Raw genomic sequence first — 20258 nt, 5'->3', positions numbered from 1 at the left:
GTGTCCAGGGGGAGAATCACGGCTTATACTGCTTCCCTTTTCCCATTCTGACAGCTGACACGGTCATCAGAGCTCATCACTTTTGCCTGGACTGTTTTAACAGTCTCCTGTTTTATTGCCCTATTTCTCCCAATTTTTCCAACTATCCATCCGACGTGTCATTATCGGATCACAAAAGACCATTTTTAGTATGTTACCTCTACTCATCGAAAACCTTCAGTAGCTCCCTATTACCAAAATAACAAATCTTTGAAGGAACAAGTAGATGGTTTCCCAAATACATACTAAATTTTATGGTATGGGACTGCATCATATCTCCTCTTCCCCCCTTTCCCCCAACCCAATACTCTGCTAAGCTCACGTTAGGGACTCAATATCTATCTGGGGAGAGAATGAACAACAAAAAAAAATTTCTCGGCAAATAACTCTATATGCTGTCTCCCCAGTGCAGAGAAAGTAGCTGGGTGGGTGACTTAACTATTGTTTACTTAAGGGCTTATTTCTTTAAACATCACATACAATCAAATATGAATGACCCATGCCAATAGAGACAACCGAATCCTAAATATTGCAAAGTAGTAGATAAGTCAACAACTCAAATCTGTTTTATGCTTATGAGTGCTTGTGTCTGATAATTGAGACAGTTCTTTAAAATCAGGTAATTAGATGCCGTATTTGTTCCTACTCCCTCCTTCCCCCATCCACACAATAGGACTAAATAGCTCAGCTCCCAAAATAATGCACTATTTTTTCTCTCAACCCTTTCCTGAAATAGAGACAGTGGTTAGGCTCAGCACACTGGACAGGGCAGGTAGGGAGATGGGTGGAACCCACAGTGAGAGTAAATAGAGGGGACGGGGGTCAACGAGCTGCCTTTCAACTGATTCACCATTAAATTTTAGGCAGGACATACAACCAGTTGATAAAACTATTTGCAGTATCTACTAAAGCTGACCACACACATCCCTTCCGACCCAGCAATCCCACTCCTAGGTATATACCCACCAGAAACAGGACTTCTGTTCACCAAAAGCCACTTATAAGAATGTCCGGCTTTACTCATCCTGGCCCCCAAAGTAGGGACAACTCAAGTGTCCACCCACCACTAAGGATGAAGAGAGGTGGAGCGCCCCACAACGGTGGGAATGGACACACTACAACTCCACACCACACCACGGCCAGGTCTCAGAGACACAACAGTGAGCACGAGAAGGCATGTGCAAAAGCCTACACTCTGGATGTTCCAATTATACAAAGTCTTTCAGAAGGCAGAAGTCATCCCTCGTGCTAGAAGTCAAGATAATGCTTACTCTCCGGGGGGCTGCGATGGGGAGGGGCCGGAGGGGCCCTTGAGAGTGCTGGGAATGGTTTGTGTCTTCGTCCCGGTGCTGGTTACACATATAGGCTTACTTTGTGAAAATTCACGGAGCGCTACACTTTTGTGTGTGTTCCATTTTCTGGCATGCATGGTATTCTTCCAGAAAATGTACAAAAAGAGAAGAAGGGAGGAAGGAAGGAAGGGAGGGCTGAGGGAGGAGAGGGGGAGAGGAGGAGGACGGTGGAGGCAGCAGTGCACGATGGGGACTCCTTGGACTTTGAAGAGCCGGACTGAGTTCTGACTCTGCCACGTACTAGCTGTGCGACCTTGGACAAGCCACCAACCTCTCTGAATCTGTGCTCTTTCCATCTATAAAACAGGCAACAAAAACTGGTGTGTGTGTGTGTGTGTGTGTGTGTGTGTGTGTGTGTGTGTGTGTGTGTGTGTGTGTGTGTGTGTCCTCTCCTAATTACCTTTCCTAAGGTAGGGATGCAAGTCTACATCTACATCTGCCAAGTTCCTTAGACTAGCACGCCGGACCTTCTGGAAACTGGCCAGGCAAGCCCCATCCCCTATCGCTTCTCGCTCCAGGGCTGGAAAGGACCCCAACTCCTTAAGAAGTGGTTCTCAGGGAAGCCAGGCCGGGCTCAGCCTCACCCCGGGACTCAGTGCTCCAGCCTGGAGACCAGCCGCCAGGGGACAGTGGACTTTTCTTTCGGGTTGGCGGGCAGAAGGGCAAAGCCACGTTTTCCACAGCTGGGTTTCATCTTATAGTCTCTGTGCCCTGGAGAATGAGGGCTGTCTGCCCCTGGGGTCCCGAGGCTAGAGCACGTGCTTCACGGGCCCGCACGTTCCAGCTTCCACAGGGCGAGGGCTGGCGAGCTCCCATCCACTTACACACTCGGGGGCCAGTGCCATGGCGGTGAGCACTGAGCAGTACTGTCTGCTGCTGCTGCTGCTGCTTCTTGAGGAAAACAAAACTGAGGCCACCCCTACTTCTATTCCCTTTAGGAAAATAGGAAAATAGTCATTTTTCTATTAGGCCCCTGAACCTCCAGGAAGTTTTTTTGAAAGCATTGACATTTTTATTTTCTTCTCTTCATTTATACCCCACATCACATCAGCACACACCCAGTCTGTGTAGGTGGGAGTGACTCGGGGTGTGGGTGGAGCAGCTTTCAGAGAGAATGGGACACGAAACTGAACGCAGCAAGATGAGAAGGCGGCAGTATTTCCTACTTGAACGGGTTTAGCAATAGATTTTCCATAGAGTTCCCTCAACTGTCAGGTTTATCCACTGCATGTAAATGTTGGTTTACAGATCCCAAACTAAATGAGAGACAAAGAGACGAAGGAACTTAGAAGTCAAATTAGCAGATACTGTCCAGAGAAAATCAAATACAGATGAAAACATCTCCCTGAAAATTAAAGAACTCTGGATTGAGAACGTAAACCATGAGGCAAAAACGCCGTTTACTTTTTTATTTCTATTTTTCCCCAGTATTTAAGGTTTGATAGTTCCCAATTTTAAATACTATTACACATTGAATATTTATTTTCAACCGTCTAAGAACACAAAGACATGTTTTAAGGAATCAGTCCCAGCCGCAGTGAACTCTGCAGGACCGTGGAATGGCCTTCCTCCCTGACACAGCCTTATAGGGCGGTTTACTACGAACATCAGAGCGCCTCGCGATGGAACACGCTCCCTGCCACCAAACGTTCAAACAGACGTACTGTCTGCTTGTCTGTTACCTGAGTTTCTCAACACTTTTCACCTTTACCATCTCAATGGCCCAGCCCTGAGAGTGGGTGGAGAAACATCACGACCCCAGCTTGCAGACCAGGTGACCTGTTGATGTTGTCTCGGCCACTGGCCCAAGGCCAGGGCTGCTGGGCAACAGATTCAGGACGGAATCCCTGGCAGGACCTGGTGACCACCCCGAGGCAGGGCCCAGATCAGGGAGAGAGGCAGCTGAGGGAGGCAGCCTTGTTGGATAAGAGGCAGGACATGTTGGTTTTAAGGTCCTGCCAGTTCTAATTCTGGGTAACTTGGCTTGAGCAACAGAAGTCAGGGAGGACCCCTGGGGATTGATTTTTAACATCATCTTTTGGAAACCTAGATGCTTAAAGTCTCAGGCCCCCCAGGTTCCCCAAGGCTAAGCAGCCCCTCCCCGGCCCTTCCCAGCGCAGACAGAGGCCTGAGGATGCCAGGGTGACAGCACGGCGGGGGCTGGACCACGAAGCACAGCCAGGGCTTCCAGCCACCTGGCCTGCAAGGACACTGCTTCTCTCCAAGCATCCGTGGTGAGCTCGCCAGCCTTTTCTTCCAAGGAAAAGCACTTTCTTGATGAAGCCTCCTTTCCTTTCAATTCTCCCTCCGCAACATTTTTTGGTTAGTTTTTTTCTAGCTGGCAAAGAAAAGTACACAGCACCCACGGAGCGTAACTCCCTCTTCCCTTTCCTATCCTCACAGCACCCCACCCACACGTGCCAGGCCCACCCCGCCTCTCACTCCCGCCCTGGTCCAGGTTGCCCTGCATGGAGCCCTCGGTCTTCTGTGCCTGGAATATTGCCCTCCATCCTCCAAGACGCCCATCAGAACAGCTCCTCTCCACTCAGCCGTTTTTAATTGTTTAACACATCTGAGATTCTCTACACACTATTGTTATTTAAATTTCTACTTAGTACTTTAACTTCTTATGAAGGAAAACTTTAACCTGCCCAAACGGAAAGAACACCTGAGTGAACCCCATGCACCCATCACTCAGCTTCAACAAGCACCAGCTTATGGCCACTCTTGTTTCCCTGCCCTCCCCCGCTGCCAATTTTTAAAAAAAATCCCAGACATCCTGTCATGTCGTCTGTAGGCATGTCCGTGTATATCTCTAAAAGAAAAGAGCTCTTTCCTAAAGCATGACCACCATACCATCATCACATTAAAAGCCAAATGAACCATTATTCCCTAAGCACATCAAATACCCACTCAGGGTCCAAGGTCCATGATTGAGTCATAATTTTGCTTTTAGATCGGTCTGTTTGAACCAGCACCCAAACCAGCCCACCCACCAGCCTTTTCTTATTCATCCTAAACATCTCAGTTAGACACCATTTCCTCTTGGCAGCTTCCCCGATCCCAAATGCTGGGTTTGCGCCCCTCATCTGCTCACCCGTGGCACTTGTGCCGCCACTCGGTAACCTGCATCCCTGGTTTGCATCCTGAGACAGACTGTAAATTATCCAAGAACACATCGGTGCCTAGTGCAGCGCCCGGTGAGCAGTATGCGCCAACTCTGTGTTGAACGAATATTAACGAGTGAGCTCCCAGACAGGACTGGTTCTCCTGGCCCCCACAGCCCACTCTGTAACATGCTCCACATTCAGTACAGTGACGCTAGGAAGTCTGTTTCCCCAGAGAGTAGAGACTTCATCTGGGGATCCCGGACGGCTAGCCCAGCACCTGACACTGGGAGGGGTTGGATTTTCTACTCCAAGTTCCATCTGTATGACTCTGGGTTCACAGTCTTTCCTCTCTGGGTCTCACTTCTCTTGTCTCTCTAATGAAGCGTTTGGATTCATGATTCCAGGGGCTTAGTTTGTGATGCCGAGTAGGGGCCCGGCCTTGTGGGGAGTCCCCATTTGCCATACACTTGCTGCCCTCTGCTGGCAGGACTGGCTCAGGACTCCTCTGTCCCCGATTTTCCTGCAGGCCAGCAAAACAAGGTCCAGAGGGGTGGACTGGAGTACAAGTGGGTAGGGGCTTTAACTGCATTGCCTTGCCTGGGTCTGGTTCAAACGTGGAGGCCTGAGCCTCCCCCAACCCCATCCATGTGTATCTTGAGCCCAAAGTTTAGAAGCACCATGAAAAACTCATGAGGGGAAACATAGAAGACAACTTGACTCTGTAATACAAATTTCCCTTGGCCTGTCTTTAAAAGTTCTCTTTCAGATGTTGACAGCTTCCCAGCCAGACCATTTTGTCTGAGGAACCAACAGCATTGACTCGTTAGGGACAGTACTTCCAGATCTGGTTTCTTTCTCTTTTTGAGATATAGTTCTAAATTTTGGTAGTGTTTCCTTTCTTATTTTTATTTTTTTTACATTTCTGCATTTGTTAAGACCCCTTTGGTTGCAGATAACAGAATTCAACTGTCGCTAACTTAAGCCAAAGATGAGAACTTGCTGGAAGGGTACTGAGATGCCACCACCCACAGGGCTACTTGCCAGGAGCAGACAGCTAACGGGACACCAGGAAACGGTCTCTGCCCTCTGCCTCTGCTCTCTGCACATCTAATTCATGGCTTCTTTCTCATGGCCAACGGGTGTTTTCTGCTCATTAATCCACAAGGCAGAATGTGGTCACCAACAGATCATGACTCACCTGTGCTCAGCTTCCACCTGCTGGAGAAAAATGCCATTTTCCTCTGCCTCTGATCCAAATTTCCAGACTGATGCCCTCGCATCAGGGGCCCCTTCTTGGACCAATCAAACATGGCCTGCAGGGCTGACTATATAATCTGCTGGACCTGATGCAAAATGAAAAAAGCAGGGGAAAGTGCCATTAACGGTACATGTAAAGGTTCTTCCTTTCTTCTGTCATCTCGTAAATTATTATGGTGTTTTAAATTTTCTATTTAATGTTACTCTAAGTAAAGAAAACTGAATTTTTAAATTAATTTAGCGTGAATTTTAGCACTCATCTCTATATCATGAAATGCCAGTTTTAAATGTTAATATCAGAGCATTTAACTCACATGCAGAATCACTGAAATTATGTAATTTGTATTTTGAGACTCATGAGCCAGAAGAGACAAACGCAAACCAAACTTGAAGACAAGGAGGAAGAGAGAGTGTACCAGGCTCCCCTGGGGCGTGGGAGCACCGGGTGGGCTGAGTCAGGCCCTCGCTGGTACCCAGGGGCTCTGTCCCCCTCCTGCCAGCCACCAGGCCCGTGCACATGGCGCAGCTGCAGCAGGGTCTAGGGAAGTTGAGCCAGGCATCTCCCCTTCCCACAGGCCCATCCCCCAAACCCACAGTAGGCTGCAACCCCCAAAGATATTTAAACCTTTGCCAGGACACATGTGGTACCTGGACCAGGGGTGGGCAGAGGCTTGCCTGGGCCAACACACAGCCACAGTGCTACCAGCCTGGGGCAGGAACCGACGACACCCTGCCTGCCCCGAGATGCTTCAGGGTGAAAGCATCCCATCCCTCCCCTCCCTGTGCCTGAGCCCAGACCCCGGCCATGGGAGGAGGACAACAGTTGTCAAAGGACAAGGCAGAGAGGGATGGCCGGGCTGCGCCCAGGGCACCAGAGGCAGGAGAGCAGGCAGCCAAGAACACGGCCTCGGGAGGCAGCCAAGGTGGGACCACTCGTGGGCAAGGCTCCAAGCCCCCAGTGCACACTCCACTGCCCCATCAGATTCCATTCCCCAAACACAGATTCAAAGATATGATGATTAAGAATCTCCAGATGGCAGCCACAGAGCACTGAACCCCAAGCACAGGGTCCCTCTCATTAGTTGCATGTTTACCAAGCCGGTCCTGGTGGCCTGGGATGGAGGTGGAAGTGTGGGGTCAAGAGATAACCTTCTGAAGGGACAGTTCCCAGAAATGAAGACAGAGAGCTTTGGAAAAACCAGTCATTTTCTTTTTAGCGGGGGGAGAGGGTTGGTAATTAGATTGATTTAATTATTTTCTAATGGAGGTACTGGGGATCAAACCCAGGACCCTGTGCATGCTAAGCACATGCTCTACCACTGAGCTATACCCTCCCCACCGTCTTCATTTTTTTATTACAGAGTAGAAATACTTCCCTTGTACTTCAAATTAATGAACATTAGACTGCACATGTTTTCTGCAGCCTGACTTAGGCTGCATCATACTGAATGGCTCTACTCTGATAGATGAGCTAAGACATTTACCATGGACGTCAAGACTCCACACGTCCTGTCCCATCACTCTCCCCTCTGCCCTTTCTGTCCCCACTCTGCTCCAGCCAGCTGGCCTCCTTGTCTTCCCCTAGAGCACAGACCACGTGCCCCCAGGCCCTGTCCCCTTGCTCCTGCCAGCCCTCTCTCATGGGGACAGCTTTTTGGCCCCACTCCAGAGTTTCTGTTCTGTTCTGGCATGTGATGTGGCCCAAGGATGTGCATTTCTCGGGTGACCTTGATGCTCCCATCCAGGGGGCTCTCTATTACAACCACTGGTTTAGCTCCCACAAGGGGCAGCCTTATGTTCAGCTGCTACAGGCTTGTGAATGGCTCTCTCTGGGTGGACGGGGCCTGCAGAATGGACTTGCCACAGGTGCTGCCCCCTGCTGTCCTGGGAGGGGGAAGACAGGAAAAAGCAAGCCTCCCAATTTGACGCCTCCTCTTTGATTAGCATTAACTGTTTAAAAAAATCAGCGAGGCTGTCACCTATCAAGCAGGGAACTCCCTCCAGCTCTCCAGAGAGTAGGGAGAGAGGACTGGAGGATTTGGGGGAAAATCGCTCCTCAGAAACCAGCAGAAAAGCTAATAAGCGTCCATAACCGTCCCCGAACTCATCCCACCTACAGGTGGGCCCGCATCCAGCTTCCCCATTTACCGTCTCCTCCTCAGGCCAGGGGTGAGGGCCAGAGAAGGGCAGTGTCGCCCCAGTGGAAGTTGTCTAGGCGGGGCCAGGGTCCCCAACACCGGGTCATGGAGATGTGCTTCTGCACACCTTCACCCCTACCGTCTCATTGCTGTTTTCCAGCTTTCTCTAATCTAATGGGTGACAACGGAAAACTCATGGTTTTAATTTGTATTTTCCACCACAGTAACTCGTATTTGTTCTTCTGTCTTGTGCCTCTTCATATCCTTTGACCTTTTTTCTGGTGAGTTTCTTTCCTTACTAATTTATCATAGCTCTGGTTTTTTGTTACTATTGATCCTTTATAGATGTGGCTTTTTTTTTTTTTTTTTTTGCTATTTCTTTGTCTTTTAACTTTATAATGTGCCAATGACTGCCATGTGACAACCTCCTTGAGCCTCAGTTTTGTCATCTAAGAGATGGGAGAATAACCTTCCCCTTGGTTTGCTGGAGGGTTAAATAAGAGAGTGTGTACGATACACAGCCTGCAGCACCATCAACTCTCAATAAATGTTACCGATGCAGCAGCTCCCACTGTTTTATGACAGACTTCTCTCTCCAACACTCAAAGACCCCAAGTCCCGGGCCCAGTCTACTTGTCTGATAATGGACAGCACCATGAAACAAGCACAACAGAATATACAGAATATTCTGCACAGCAGAGCATGCGAATGCTGGTCCAGTGCAATTTGGGTGATACCACTTTTCATTTTGTGGGGGGTTTCCACTTAAGCATTTGCAAAAGTTGGAAAAGACAGAATGCTGTGTGACTTGATCTAACACATCATCCTTCTTTGGTCACCACCCCTCCATCAGCCGACCCCTGAGTACCGCAGCCTCCAGGAAGGCCTGCCCTACCTGGACATGGTGATTGCAGAGACCTTGAGGATGTACCCACCGGCCTTCAGGTAAGCCTGCAGTGCCCTGCCCCGCACCCCAGGGCCCCTTCAGCATCACTATTTGGGGTCCTTGTTAGCCCTCAGTCTGTTGCCACCTGCGTTATGAAGAATGCTGGGCTCAAGTTCCTGGAGAGCAAGGTCTGAGTCTTGGGTTTTTATATCCCCTGGGACACCAGACCTCATGCCTTCCATGTGGTAACCACAGCGATAAATGTCCAGCCCATATTCCTATGTTAACTATCCTTTTAAAGCATCACTGGTCTTAATGTGACCTTCCTTCCCAGCCCAAGCCAATCTTTTTGGCCTCCTAGCCTTAGATAGCTTTTGCTACCCCCTGCCTTGTTCATTCATTCATTCAGTAACTATTTATTGAGGATCTACTCTGTGCCAAGTACTGGGAAATCAGCCAAGACACTTAAAATGCCTGCCCTTGGAGCTGACATTCCGGGGGTGGGGGGCCCATCCGAGGCCTGGGATGCACCTTCTGACTCTCCAACGATCCACACCTGTCCCGTCCTCGGAGCTCCAACCCAAGACTCACGACGCCACGAAGTCTAACTCAGCCAGGCCTCGCCTGCTCCTCCCTGCCTCTCCTCCCCGCCTCTCCTCCCCGGCACTTTTCACGCTAACTAGACTTCATATTCATATTTTTGGACACTTCTGAACCGCCCTGCAACGTTTCACCAATGTGCATCCAGTCACACCAACCTGCAGGTGTCTTGAGAGCAGGCATCAGGTCTTCTGCTTCCCTTGAACTCCGCCCCTAAACGAGGTGTTACTGAGCCAGGCTCGTTTGCCCCACGCACGGCAGGCCAAGCGCTGAGACGCTGAGGTTTGCAGCGGAGAAAAGATTTATTCACGGGCGAGGAGACGAGAGGACAAATCTCAAACCTGCCTTCCCTGCGGCAAGGGGTTCGGAGTCCTTTGGGACCTGTGCCGAGGTGTGGGGGGCGTGGGGAAAGGTCGTGACCGGAGACAGCAGAAAGGTGAGGCAACCGTAGCTCTGCGCAGGCGCAGCTGGGCCGCGGGCGCCTCCCCAGGCCGCCGGCCGGGGGAATGGCGGGGTCAGCGCGCTCTCAGGGTGGAGTTCGGGGACCCTCTGACGTCAGAAGGTCACCGAGCGGACACTCGCGCATGCCCCGTTGGAGGCTCGGTGGTCTTAACTGGTACAACTGGACCCAGCTGACTCCTGGAAAACGACTCGGGCAAACATCTCATTGTTTAGGCTACGTGACACCTGGGGGACACGCAGGGGTTTTCGTGGCAACAATTAAAGCGCGCTTGATCGGTGAAGGCAAGTTTCATGGATCTGACTGGTGGTTACCCTCGGTTTCAGAGGCATCCCATGAGCACAGGGTCTTAAGTTGGGTCCCCAATCCCTGAGAGAGTTGCCAGTTTTCAGGTTCTAGACACAAAAGCAACACAAAGCATTAAACTGTATCTCATAAATTCCACCTTGCATCTCTATGGATTAATGTACCACATAAACCATATGGAGGTGCCTTTTGCCATTTTAAAAAGAGAAAACGTGGATGATTTGAAGGTATCTCAAAATTATATTCCAAACCAAAAACATCATAGAGAGTGCAATTGTAGAAATTGTCCAAAATGTCCAGGCTCAGAGCAAATATAGAACATTCCAGGGGTGCGAGTCAAATCACATCATCCTCACGCACACATGGTTTCAGTCTCCTGGTCCGGGAGCAGACAGAAACGCCAGGGCTCGCCTCATTGCTCTCCTGATGCCAGCGTTAAGACCTGATTCCACAGGCCCGCCCTGACTTCCTTGAGAGCCTCAGAGCAAACTGTCGTCCAATCTTTGTTTTTTAATGATTTATATCCAGCTTCCTTCCTAGGGAACTGTGGGCAGCTGCTCTACACGTGAAGTTCAAAATAAGACATTCAGCGATAAAAAAAAGAACAAAGGCTGTGTAAAGGAAAGAAGCCTTTACGGGACCCCGGAGGTGGCGATAGCTGGGGTCAGGCTTGGTTGCTGAGGCTCCTGGCAGAGAGGGAAGCCAGCTGAGCTGAACAGGCACGTTCTCTAGTGGGAGGAAAGTATATAAACTGATCAAAGACACATCATTTCCTAGAAGTAAACTCAATCAAGACTTCATCACATGAGACCTTGTATAAATGATGTGTTGAGTGACCAAGTGGACAGTCTCTTCAACACCAAACTTCTGCGGCCAGTTCTCCTGACCCTCTATAAACAGCAAAGTGTAAAAGGAAGTCAGGGAAGGCTTTGCTCGGGGCGGGGGGGGCAGGATGCTGGTGATCTCACCTGAGGGCAGGACAGAAACCAGAACATCTGGATGAATTTGTTAAAATTCCCACTATAGAAATATATAGAGCCTGTGCCCTGTGATGATAGAATGAGTCTAGACAGAAAGTCAGGACAGTTTCAGTCCTGCCCTTAGTTTACTGTGTGATGTTGGGTAAGTTACGAACTGCTCTGGGCTTCTGTTTCCTACGTGTTCAGTGGGCACGCAACACCTGCTCCGTCTACCCTGGACGTGCTGGGAGGGTCGGTGGGAGAGCTGATGTGGACACTCAGTGCCCCTGCAGGCGGCGTGCTGCGTGAGGTCTGAAGTGAAGAGCAAGAAACGCTGGGCTTGGAGGTGCACCGCCTGCTCCCATCCGGCTCCAGCCATGCTCTCCAGCCTGGCCTTCCGCCACACCTGCTCCACTGGTGTTTTTAATCATATCACTCCGCTGGCTTCTGTTAACAAACGACAGAAGTGGGAGAGGCAAGTCGTCATCATTCTCACCCAGATAAGAGCCAGATAAGATTTGCTTTGGCCCAGGCTTAGGATTTGGGGTTGAATGCAGGGAGGCTGAGAACTTTATCTTTTTTATTTGACTTTATTTTATTATTTTAATCTCAGAAAAGTGTGTTGGCTTTTTCCAAGCACGGACACACTTGACTCTTTTTTATCGATAAAAAAAACTTGAAATGGGCTTTGTGGAAAACATAGCAATTCTTGTTAAGGTGTTGTTAATGTGAATCCATGAATCTACGCAATATAACTCTGACCCTGCGTGCAGCCTAGTCTGGTCAGACAGGAGGCCCAACCACGTATAGAAAGGAAGGCCCTGTTTTCTGGCTTTCAGCGGGGCTTGCATCCAGGTCCAGCTATTTTTGGTAAAGATGAAAAAGGAGGAAGTCAGGTTATCGTCTTATTTGATCCCACAAAACTGAGGTTGCCCACATCGGAGCCCCCCACCTGCACCGATCTGAGCGAGGCTGTTTTGCGACTAGTTCCAAGCACATAATAATTGCATTAGTAGCTTAGGATCTGAATGGGGGCCCCACGGGTCTGGCCTTTCACGTTCCTGATGTATTAAAGGCTCATAACAGAGTGATGAATGCTGCAAGGAGCCACAGTTTACTCTTAATTTCTTTTATAAGTAGGACCAGGGTGTAACAGTAATTAGTGTAATAACTTTATCTCCTCTGAGATATTTAGGAAAACCCAGCTGTGCAACCTGAAGTAAAGCCAGCACAGATTATTTTTAACTTTTAAATAATTATTTATATTACCAGAATAATATACTTTTACTTAAAAAAAAAAAAAAAAAAAAACCTAAGAAATGCAGAAGGTTCCAAAGAAAAATTTGGCACCCTGGTCCCCTACCGCTCTTCACCCCGGCCCCATCCCTTAGAGGAGCTAATAGAAGTTTAGGCATTCTCCCATAAACTTTATGTTTATATACAAACATATATAGTCTAGCCTTTTAAAATAAAACAGAAGTGGGATTATGTCATTGCCATTTGGTAAAATAAACAATCTGACACAGACAATGAAGGGGAACAGATTTTCAAACCCAAATTTCCTGTAGGGAAAGGAAAGGGATGGCCGAGGGCAATCTGGAGAGGCTCCAGTGGGAATGAAGGTGAAGGAAAGTGTGGCTGGGGGAGTGACCTGCAATGCCGCCACCGGAAGTAAGCCCTTCCGAGGCACCTGTGCACCCCAACACCTGGCATAGGGCGGGCTCTTCAGACTTGATGGGCAGCAAAAGGAAGGGATGGATGAACCTAGAGACTGCAGCGTCCTGGGCAGCGGAGGGTTGATGGTGGGGGCAGGTGGGGTGGGGTGTCGGTTGCCTTCTGGGTCACCCTGAGAAGAAGACTGGACCTCCTGGTCCCCAGCCTCATTCCACACTGCAGACTCAGACCCCCTTTGCCCACGCCCTCGAGCCACCCTCGAGCTCTCCAACTTGTCTCTGCTCTGCCTCGCGGTGGGGGTGACCCATGTGTCCCCGCAGGTTCACACGGGAGGCGCTGCAAGACTGCGAAGTGCTGGGGCAGCACATCCCCGCCGGCACCGTGGTGGAGACGGCTGTGGGCGCCCTGCACCATGACCCCAAGTACTGGCCGAGCCCTGAGACCTTTGACCCTGAGAGGTGAGTACCGCTCCTTCAAACAGGCCCTGAAGAGATGTGAGGGTGGAGGATTGGAGGCAGCTGCCAGGAGACACAGATTTAGTAAAGACTGTTTAGACTGTTGTCCCCAAACAGTCAAAAGTCATGGCAATGAGAGACATTTTCGAGGCATAATTTCCAAAGGAAATAATTGTACCATTTTTAAAAACCCAAAACATAATCCAGAGATTTAGCATTTCCCCAGCACTGCATGCAAGTAACAAGGCAATTTCAAATGGGTGTCCACTATTCGTTCAAGCCAAGAAACAGGACACATTTCAGGAACGCACTAAGTAGCAGAATATCATTTCCTTTTAAAAAATAGATGCCTGTCCGAAAACAAGAGCACCAAGTTTCTCCAGGAATTCGTGAGATCCAGTGATGCTAACATGGTGGACCCAGACCCCCTTCCTGTCCCCTGCATGGATCTGATTCATTGTCTAAATTTCATTTCTAGACTCAATTTAAAATGTCAGCATCTACAGCTCCTCCTTTCCAGAGCTGGTGGACATCCCTTCCTGGTGTGATCTGGCAGGTGGGGGCTGGCCAGGCAGCAGCTGTGTTTCCAGCTGTGTTAGTGGCTCCAACTTCCTGTTAATGCGGCCCCATCTCTACAACCCAGTCAATGGGAAACCGTGGGCGGTGGGACCTAGATAAATAACTCTTACTGCACACAGTTCCTGAATTATGGTAAAGATCAAGGGACATAAGTAGCACCTACAGGGCTTACAGCATCACCTTTGAAAACAAAAAGTGCATTAATGTGATGTCAAAAGGTGGGTCGAGGGCTTCTTGGACCCATAAAAGTCCAGAGGGAGCAATAAGTGAGCTGCCTATCACAAAATAGGGGTTGTCACTTAGCATTACTGTCCCAGAACACATGTGGCAAATGCTGTCATTTTGGCAGCAGATAACAACAATTGATTCTGAAGGGCTTCCGGTGAGTCAAATAATGCCACCCCTAGGGGTTCAAGTTTCACTGCTTGAACCAGAAAAGCGGGTTTGGGCAGGGAGGCAGCTGCCCAGCATAGCATCAAGAGGCAAACTGGCAGGACGTGGCCTCCAGAGAGGGCTGGGGCCCAGGGACTCTTCTTGGGAAGTGGATGATGGCTGGCTGGATGGGTCACCCTCTGGCCGCGATGAAGTTGGAGCCATGGGTGAAGCGAGGGCTGTGGTTTCTTTGAGACTTTAATCCTGGGTTGTAGTGAGCCTGCAGCCTCATTGACAACACAGTGAATTCCAAGGAGAGGCAGAGAGGGCAGCGTTGATGTTCACATTCCAGTGATTCTTTTAATTCAGCAGTGCCTTTAGGGCCCTGCAGGACAGGAGGAGGGGAGCAGGCTGAAGCACGTGGATTAGTGGTCACCAGCTGGTAGGGGCTGACAGGGCCGAGGAAACAGGATCCTGCAGACCTCGGTGGGGTTTCAGCCTTTCATGTAGGAGCGTGGCCTCAGATGACGGGGTCTCTCAGTCCGAACAAGTGGCTGAAGCCCCGGGAAGGAAGGCGGTGTCCTGGGCCCACCCTGACGGCCCTGCCCTGCAGGTTCACGGCTGAGGCCCAGCGGAGCCGGCGGCCCTTCACGTACCTGCCATTTGGGGCGGGTCCCCGGAGCTGCCTGGGGGTGCGGCTGGGGCTCCTAGAGGTCAAGCTGACGCTGCTCCACGTCCTGCGCAAGTTCCAGTTCGAAGCCTGTCCAGAGACTCAGGTAAGCCCACTGCTCCAGGTGCCGGGCACGCCCACCCCACTTCCCTGCAGCCCCCCGTGCAGGACGGGGCAGGTCTAGACCACACAGTTTCCTGGGTGTCTGAACTCTGACAACGTCTGACAGGCCGCCAGCCCCAGCACTAAGGCCCGGTGAATCTTCTTCCTTCTAAAGGGCTCATGGTAGCCACCGAACAGTCCTTTCACATGCAGCTCATGAGGACACCCTGCTTCTTGAGTAATTCTGTAGCTTTTCGTCCAAGCCCCGGTCCACCATTGACCTGCCTCTAAGCTGGACGGAAGGAAAGCTCTCCCTGAATGGCCACAAGAAGCCCTCTCGCCAAGCCACTCAGAAGGAGGGGCTGCCAGTTACTGGCTGGGCACCAGGGTGGGCGATGGGGGAAAAGAGGAAGGCCTGAGGCTTTGCTCACCACTTTACAGGCACGTGCCCTTGGGCAAGTCGCCTGGCCTCTCTGAACCTCCCTTTCTTCATTTGCAAAGTGCCCTGCTCCCACCTCCTACAAAGGCTTGTTAGAAGGATGACTGTGGGACTCCTCCCCTGCAGTGTTGTATTAACACAGGACAGGGGGAGCCCCAGTCCAACTCCCACTCCGAGACAAGGCTCTGCTGCTTCTCCAGGTCCTGCTGGGGAGGTTGCTTTGCTCACTCCCAGCCCTACTCTCCCTCAGCTGAATTCCCACAACCCTGCTTCACGCCCTGTTCAGAGGGAAGTTCTCCTGTAGATAACGTTACCTGTAACAAATGTTTTAACTTCCTCTATTTTAGATACCACTGCAGCTAGAATCCAAATCTGCCCTCGGTCCCAAAAATGGCGTCTACGTCAAGATCATCTCCCGCTGACACAGTCAGGTGTAACATCACCACCCCTAACTCAAAGATGACCCAACCCTCATGTGGAAATTCGGATTTTTGGAAAAACAAAACAGCAATTGAAAGGGTGCCTGGTATGTGAGTGAAAAAGAGGCCATTGATGTGACATTTCCTAAATGCTTAATAAACGTTTGTTTGTTGCACTTAGTTTTGACTTTGCCAATTGTGGTTGAACCAGTCCACCGCTCTCAATAAAGTATTGCTGATAAATAAGTGAAAACGTAGTTTCAACAAAACAACTGAGAACTTGGGGATTTGGAAGAAGTTCTGGCTTCAGGATGGAATGAATCTATAGGACAGGGCACACAGGGACGGTTGGGCAAGTGGTCCTGGTGTCCCCAGCTCGGGGGGCTTTTCAGCCCCTGGTGCGTTGTGGTGTTTGACTTAGAGACTGACGTTCATCAGAAGCTCAACTTCAAAAGTGGTTCAAACACTTTATTGTGCTTTGATTTTCCTAGGTAGGGTATTACCAACTTTATACATTTCAGTGCACAGAGTAGTGATCGATGAGATGCGCTTTTTCTTGGAAAGAGCATTGTATCTTTTCTTAATTTTGAACAAAGAATCAAAATAGAAAGGTGACTTTTAGTAAAGGTAATTATTGTGTTGCTGAGAAGTTCAAAATTCAACAAAGAACCTGCAAACTGAATCCCAGATCTGCTGCCAGCAGCTGTGGGGTCGTGGTTGCTGGTCTTTCTGCCTCTGTGCCTCAGTTTCCTCACCTGTAAAACAAGGAGGCTGATCAAGGTCCAGCCCCTTCCTCTTTTAACTACTGAGTAGCACTAAGGAGCTGAATGTTGTACAAATAAATAACAGAGCAGGAATCTGTGAGCATGGATGCGTTGCCCAGAGGCTGACCCACCTTTAGAAAGTGGAGGCTGTTTCAGGAGAGCTGGCGGAACCGGTGTCCCCATATCCAGTGCTGTGAATGCTGCTTCTGCTGTTTGTCCTCCCTGCCCCCAGCCCAGAGCACTCCATGTTTGCTTCCATGGAGAGCCCCCGTCTCTCTCTGGCCTCCTGGAAAGTAAGAAGGCACCCTTGTTCCCCAGCAGTGCCCCAGCCCTAGGAGCTGCCCATCCTCTGACAGGTCCCACCAGCCCATCAGAGCCCTCTCCACACCCTTGGTGTCACCACCTGCTCATCTTCGTGGCCCAGCTGCTCGAGATGCTCAGCCCTAGGCTCAGACTCACAGGAGGCAACCACGCATTCCCACTCCTGACTGCCCCATTCATCATCCCTAACCCCCGCCTCTCCCCTATGGCCATCACAGAACCTCACCCTGCAAAGGGCCCAGCTGAGCACCTGGCTCCCTGCTCAGAGAGCAGATCTGCTCTCCTGCACCCCAAGCCTATCACCTATCAGCTCCACTGGCTTCCCTCACCTTCTCCATCCAGGTGGTCACCATCTTCAGACACAGAGCTGAAGCTTCCTGATGTACCAGAGCCGCTGGACCCCAGTCCTTGCCCCATCCTAACCTACAATCTCTAGCTCTGCTGAAGTCCCACCATTCACGCCCAACGCCAAATAACATGGGGCAGGAAATGGCACTGACTGGGCCTCCAAGAAACCCTTGAGCTGTATCCCAACGGGGTCAAGGCTATTTCTTTTCAATCACACACACACACACACACACACACACACACACACTCTGGATCCCACTACCTCTTTGCATGAAAATTCTGAGGTCATCTTGACGTCTTCCTGTCACTATGCCCACCCCCTGCCTCCTGTGCCCATAGGAACAGCTACGCTCCACTCCCACCCATGACCTAGCCACATGGACCCCATTCCTTTCTCAAATTTCCAGCCCAGGGAATTGCTCTTCCCAATGTGATTTCTCAAAGGTCAGCAAGTCCAGAGGCCTCTACAGTCTTCACAGCTCACTTGACTTTTCTGGAGCATCTGGTCACCTCCCATCCCGAGTTCCTCTTGCCATTCTCCCCGCCCACATTCCCCAGTGGATCATTCCTGCTGCTTCTCACTACTCAGCTCCGAGCAGCTAGATGGTTAAAAAGCAAGGGCTCAGCTCATTTACAGTTAAGACTTGGCAGGCAAGCACCTGACAGTGGTTCTCTGACACCCCTCTGCCCCCCGCCTACATGTAGGTGTAGGTCTAACAACTTAAAGCAATGAATGAAACTTTAGGGTGTGGGGGAAATATCTGGGGGGCTCTGAAAACCATGCATACACAGAGCATGCATACAACTGAATGAAGAGCCCCACTGGGGGTAAAGTAGCATTGCTGATGCTTCATTTTTCTGGTCACTGAACTCAGTTCCCCAGCTTGACGAGCTAGGCTCTGCAAGATTCCAGATCACCCCCTCCCGCTGTTCCAAAGATGAAAAAACTAAACAGCTTTGGATCTAAGAACTACAGGACAAACCTGAAGCAGAGGCAGCTCATGGAGGGTGGACACCCGGGATCAAGAGGCTGGGAGGCAGACACAAAGGGTGCAGGGGAGGAGAGAACACGGTGCTGAGGGCTGAACCCAGGGGCCAACAGGGTCAGGCACCCAGCAGGGGACAGAGAGCCTCGTAAGGGGGAGCTACCCTGCCAGCCCCTTTACCCTCGAGGCCAGAGGCAGCCAATGCCACACAGAGACCCCCACCGACCACTGTGTGTGGAGGACACACAGAACACATCCACCCCCTCCGTGTCCACAACACACTCTGCTCAATAGTGGATCTGAGTTTTGCAGGGCTTGAAATCTGAGTTAAAGGAAAGAAAAAAATACAAATATATAACTTTTGCCAATTTAATCGATGTGTATGATCACTTAGCCATACAGCAGGGGTCCCTCTGAGGACCGGGCAAGGGGCCCCAGCAACTAGCGGGCTTCACCATAAATCCACACACAGCCTCCTCGAGGCCAGTAATGGGAGCTCTGTTGTATCTCGACACCCAGGAAAATGCCTGTACCCAGCAGGTGCTCTGTAAACAGACCTTGAAGAATTCCAAGGACACCCACGTCAGATAAATACTCTTTTATTCCCATACTCTGTTGTGACATTTGCAGCACAGGTATTAAGATCTCATGGGACATAAAGCCCTAAGTCAGGGGGTGTTCAGTACAGATGAAGGGACAGGCATTCAAGGGCTTAGCCCGGGTGTGCAGGGGGAAGGGAGCCACTCATCCATGTCACCTGCTGGGGGAATGTGCTTCCTGAGTGAGGCTGACCCCTGCCAGGACTGAGGGAAACCGACAGGGACTCAGTGACACCACACAGTAGCCACTTGTTCTAACGACATGACATATGGGCAACTCCAAGGCCAGAAGCCCAGGAGAAGTGGGAGAGCTGCCTAGGCTGGAGAAACAGCAACAGACATGACGGCTGTGCCCCCCCAGGCCCACAACACAGGACTTCCTGCACCAGTGGCTGCTGTGTCATCCTGACAAAACTAAAACAAGACCCTGAAAAGCCGAATCACTGAAGAGACAAAGTCTCGAAATCTAAAACCAATCCATCAAACAGCATCTGGAAACTCGGTGGCTGATGCCACTCTGCAGCAAAGTCAACAGAGAGTAAAAAATAAAATTTTAACACCCCAGTAAAAAGCAATAATGGGTTCGCCTACAATCACTACCAGTGAACCCACCAGCGAGCCCAAAAGTGACTTAAAAGTGCAAACATTATCAACCGGAGATTAATAATGTAACTTCATCAAGAAGTCAATATTAAAGGAACAGTTCATTAAAAGTTTTTTCCTTAAAAAAACCAAAAAAATTAAAAGAACAAAACCCCCAACTCTCCCAAATGGTCATTTCAAGTAAGATAAGCCTGACAGGCATAAAACAGCGGGGTGCTCACTGCCGGCCGCCGAAGAAAGACGCGAAGGAGAGGAGGCTGGAGGCCGAGGCCACGGGCTTGGTGGAGGCAGTGTACTGGATGACGTACTCCGGGTAGACCTGGTGCTTCTCAAAGACCACGAAGATAGAGGGGTCGGACATGCTGTTCACGCAGCTGTCGTACAAGATGTTGCCCTGGCCCTCCTTGGCCGGGGGGCGGACAAAGGAGGGGTTGCCTCGGACGAACTCGCCCACCAGCACCCGGGCCAGGAACATGGTGTGGGAAGTCGTGTTGGATTTGCTGTAGTGGTGGGAATACGCGGCGTCCCGGGCAAAGTAGCTTCCTGCAAGGACACACGGACTCAGCTGGGTACCAGGGGACCACCCGCAGCCCCAAGAGGCGGCACTGGCACCCTGCAAACTGGGCAAGGCCAGTGGTCTCTGCCCCCACCTCCCATTTTTCCAGCCTTTCCCTCGTAGAGGGCATCAGAGAGGACACAAACTCAGAGAGAAAACTCCTTTCAAGTTAGGATCAGTCACTCAGCTCCTCAAGGTATCTGGCCATCTCTCTAGTAAACCCCCCCAAAGCACAGCCCCCAAACCTCAGTCTCCTCAGCTGTA

The 20258-nt window shown here is 50.5% G+C and overlaps 2 protein-coding genes across 5 annotated transcripts in view; one reads left to right on the top strand and one right to left on the bottom strand.

Moving 5' to 3' along the window:
• The window catches only part of TBXAS1 (thromboxane A synthase 1), a 141959-nt gene extending 125962 nt beyond the window's left edge, over window positions 1–15997 (top strand). For both annotated transcript variants that reach the window (XM_074366929.1, XM_010947466.3), the window contains 4 exons: window positions 8750–8841; window positions 13102–13239; window positions 14801–14963; window positions 15746–15997. In XM_074366929.1, coding sequence (XP_074223030.1) covers window positions 8750–8841; window positions 13102–13239; window positions 14801–14963; window positions 15746–15820 — 468 coding nt within the window. In that variant the 3' untranslated portion in view covers window positions 15821–15997. The remainder of the gene's footprint in view (window positions 1–8749; window positions 8842–13101; window positions 13240–14800; window positions 14964–15745) is intronic.
• Window positions 15998–18819: 2822 nt separating this feature from the next.
• Window positions 18820–20258, bottom strand: part of PARP12 (poly(ADP-ribose) polymerase family member 12) — a 39321-nt gene continuing 37882 nt past the window's right edge. For 2 of the 3 annotated variants that reach the window (XM_074366926.1, XM_074366927.1), the window contains exon 12: window positions 18820–19981. In XM_074366926.1, the coding sequence (XP_074223027.1) occupies window positions 19656–19981 (326 nt within the window). In that variant the 3' untranslated portion in view covers window positions 18820–19655. The remainder of the gene's footprint in view (window positions 19982–20258) is intronic. The other variant, XM_074366928.1, reaches the window with a different exon arrangement.

The sequence above is a fragment of the Camelus bactrianus genome, chromosome 7, assembly GCF_048773025.1.
Source record: "Camelus bactrianus isolate YW-2024 breed Bactrian camel chromosome 7, ASM4877302v1, whole genome shotgun sequence".
NCBI lineage: Eukaryota > Metazoa > Chordata > Mammalia > Artiodactyla > Camelidae > Camelus > Camelus bactrianus.
This window is presented reverse-complemented; position numbering and strand designations above follow the sequence as displayed.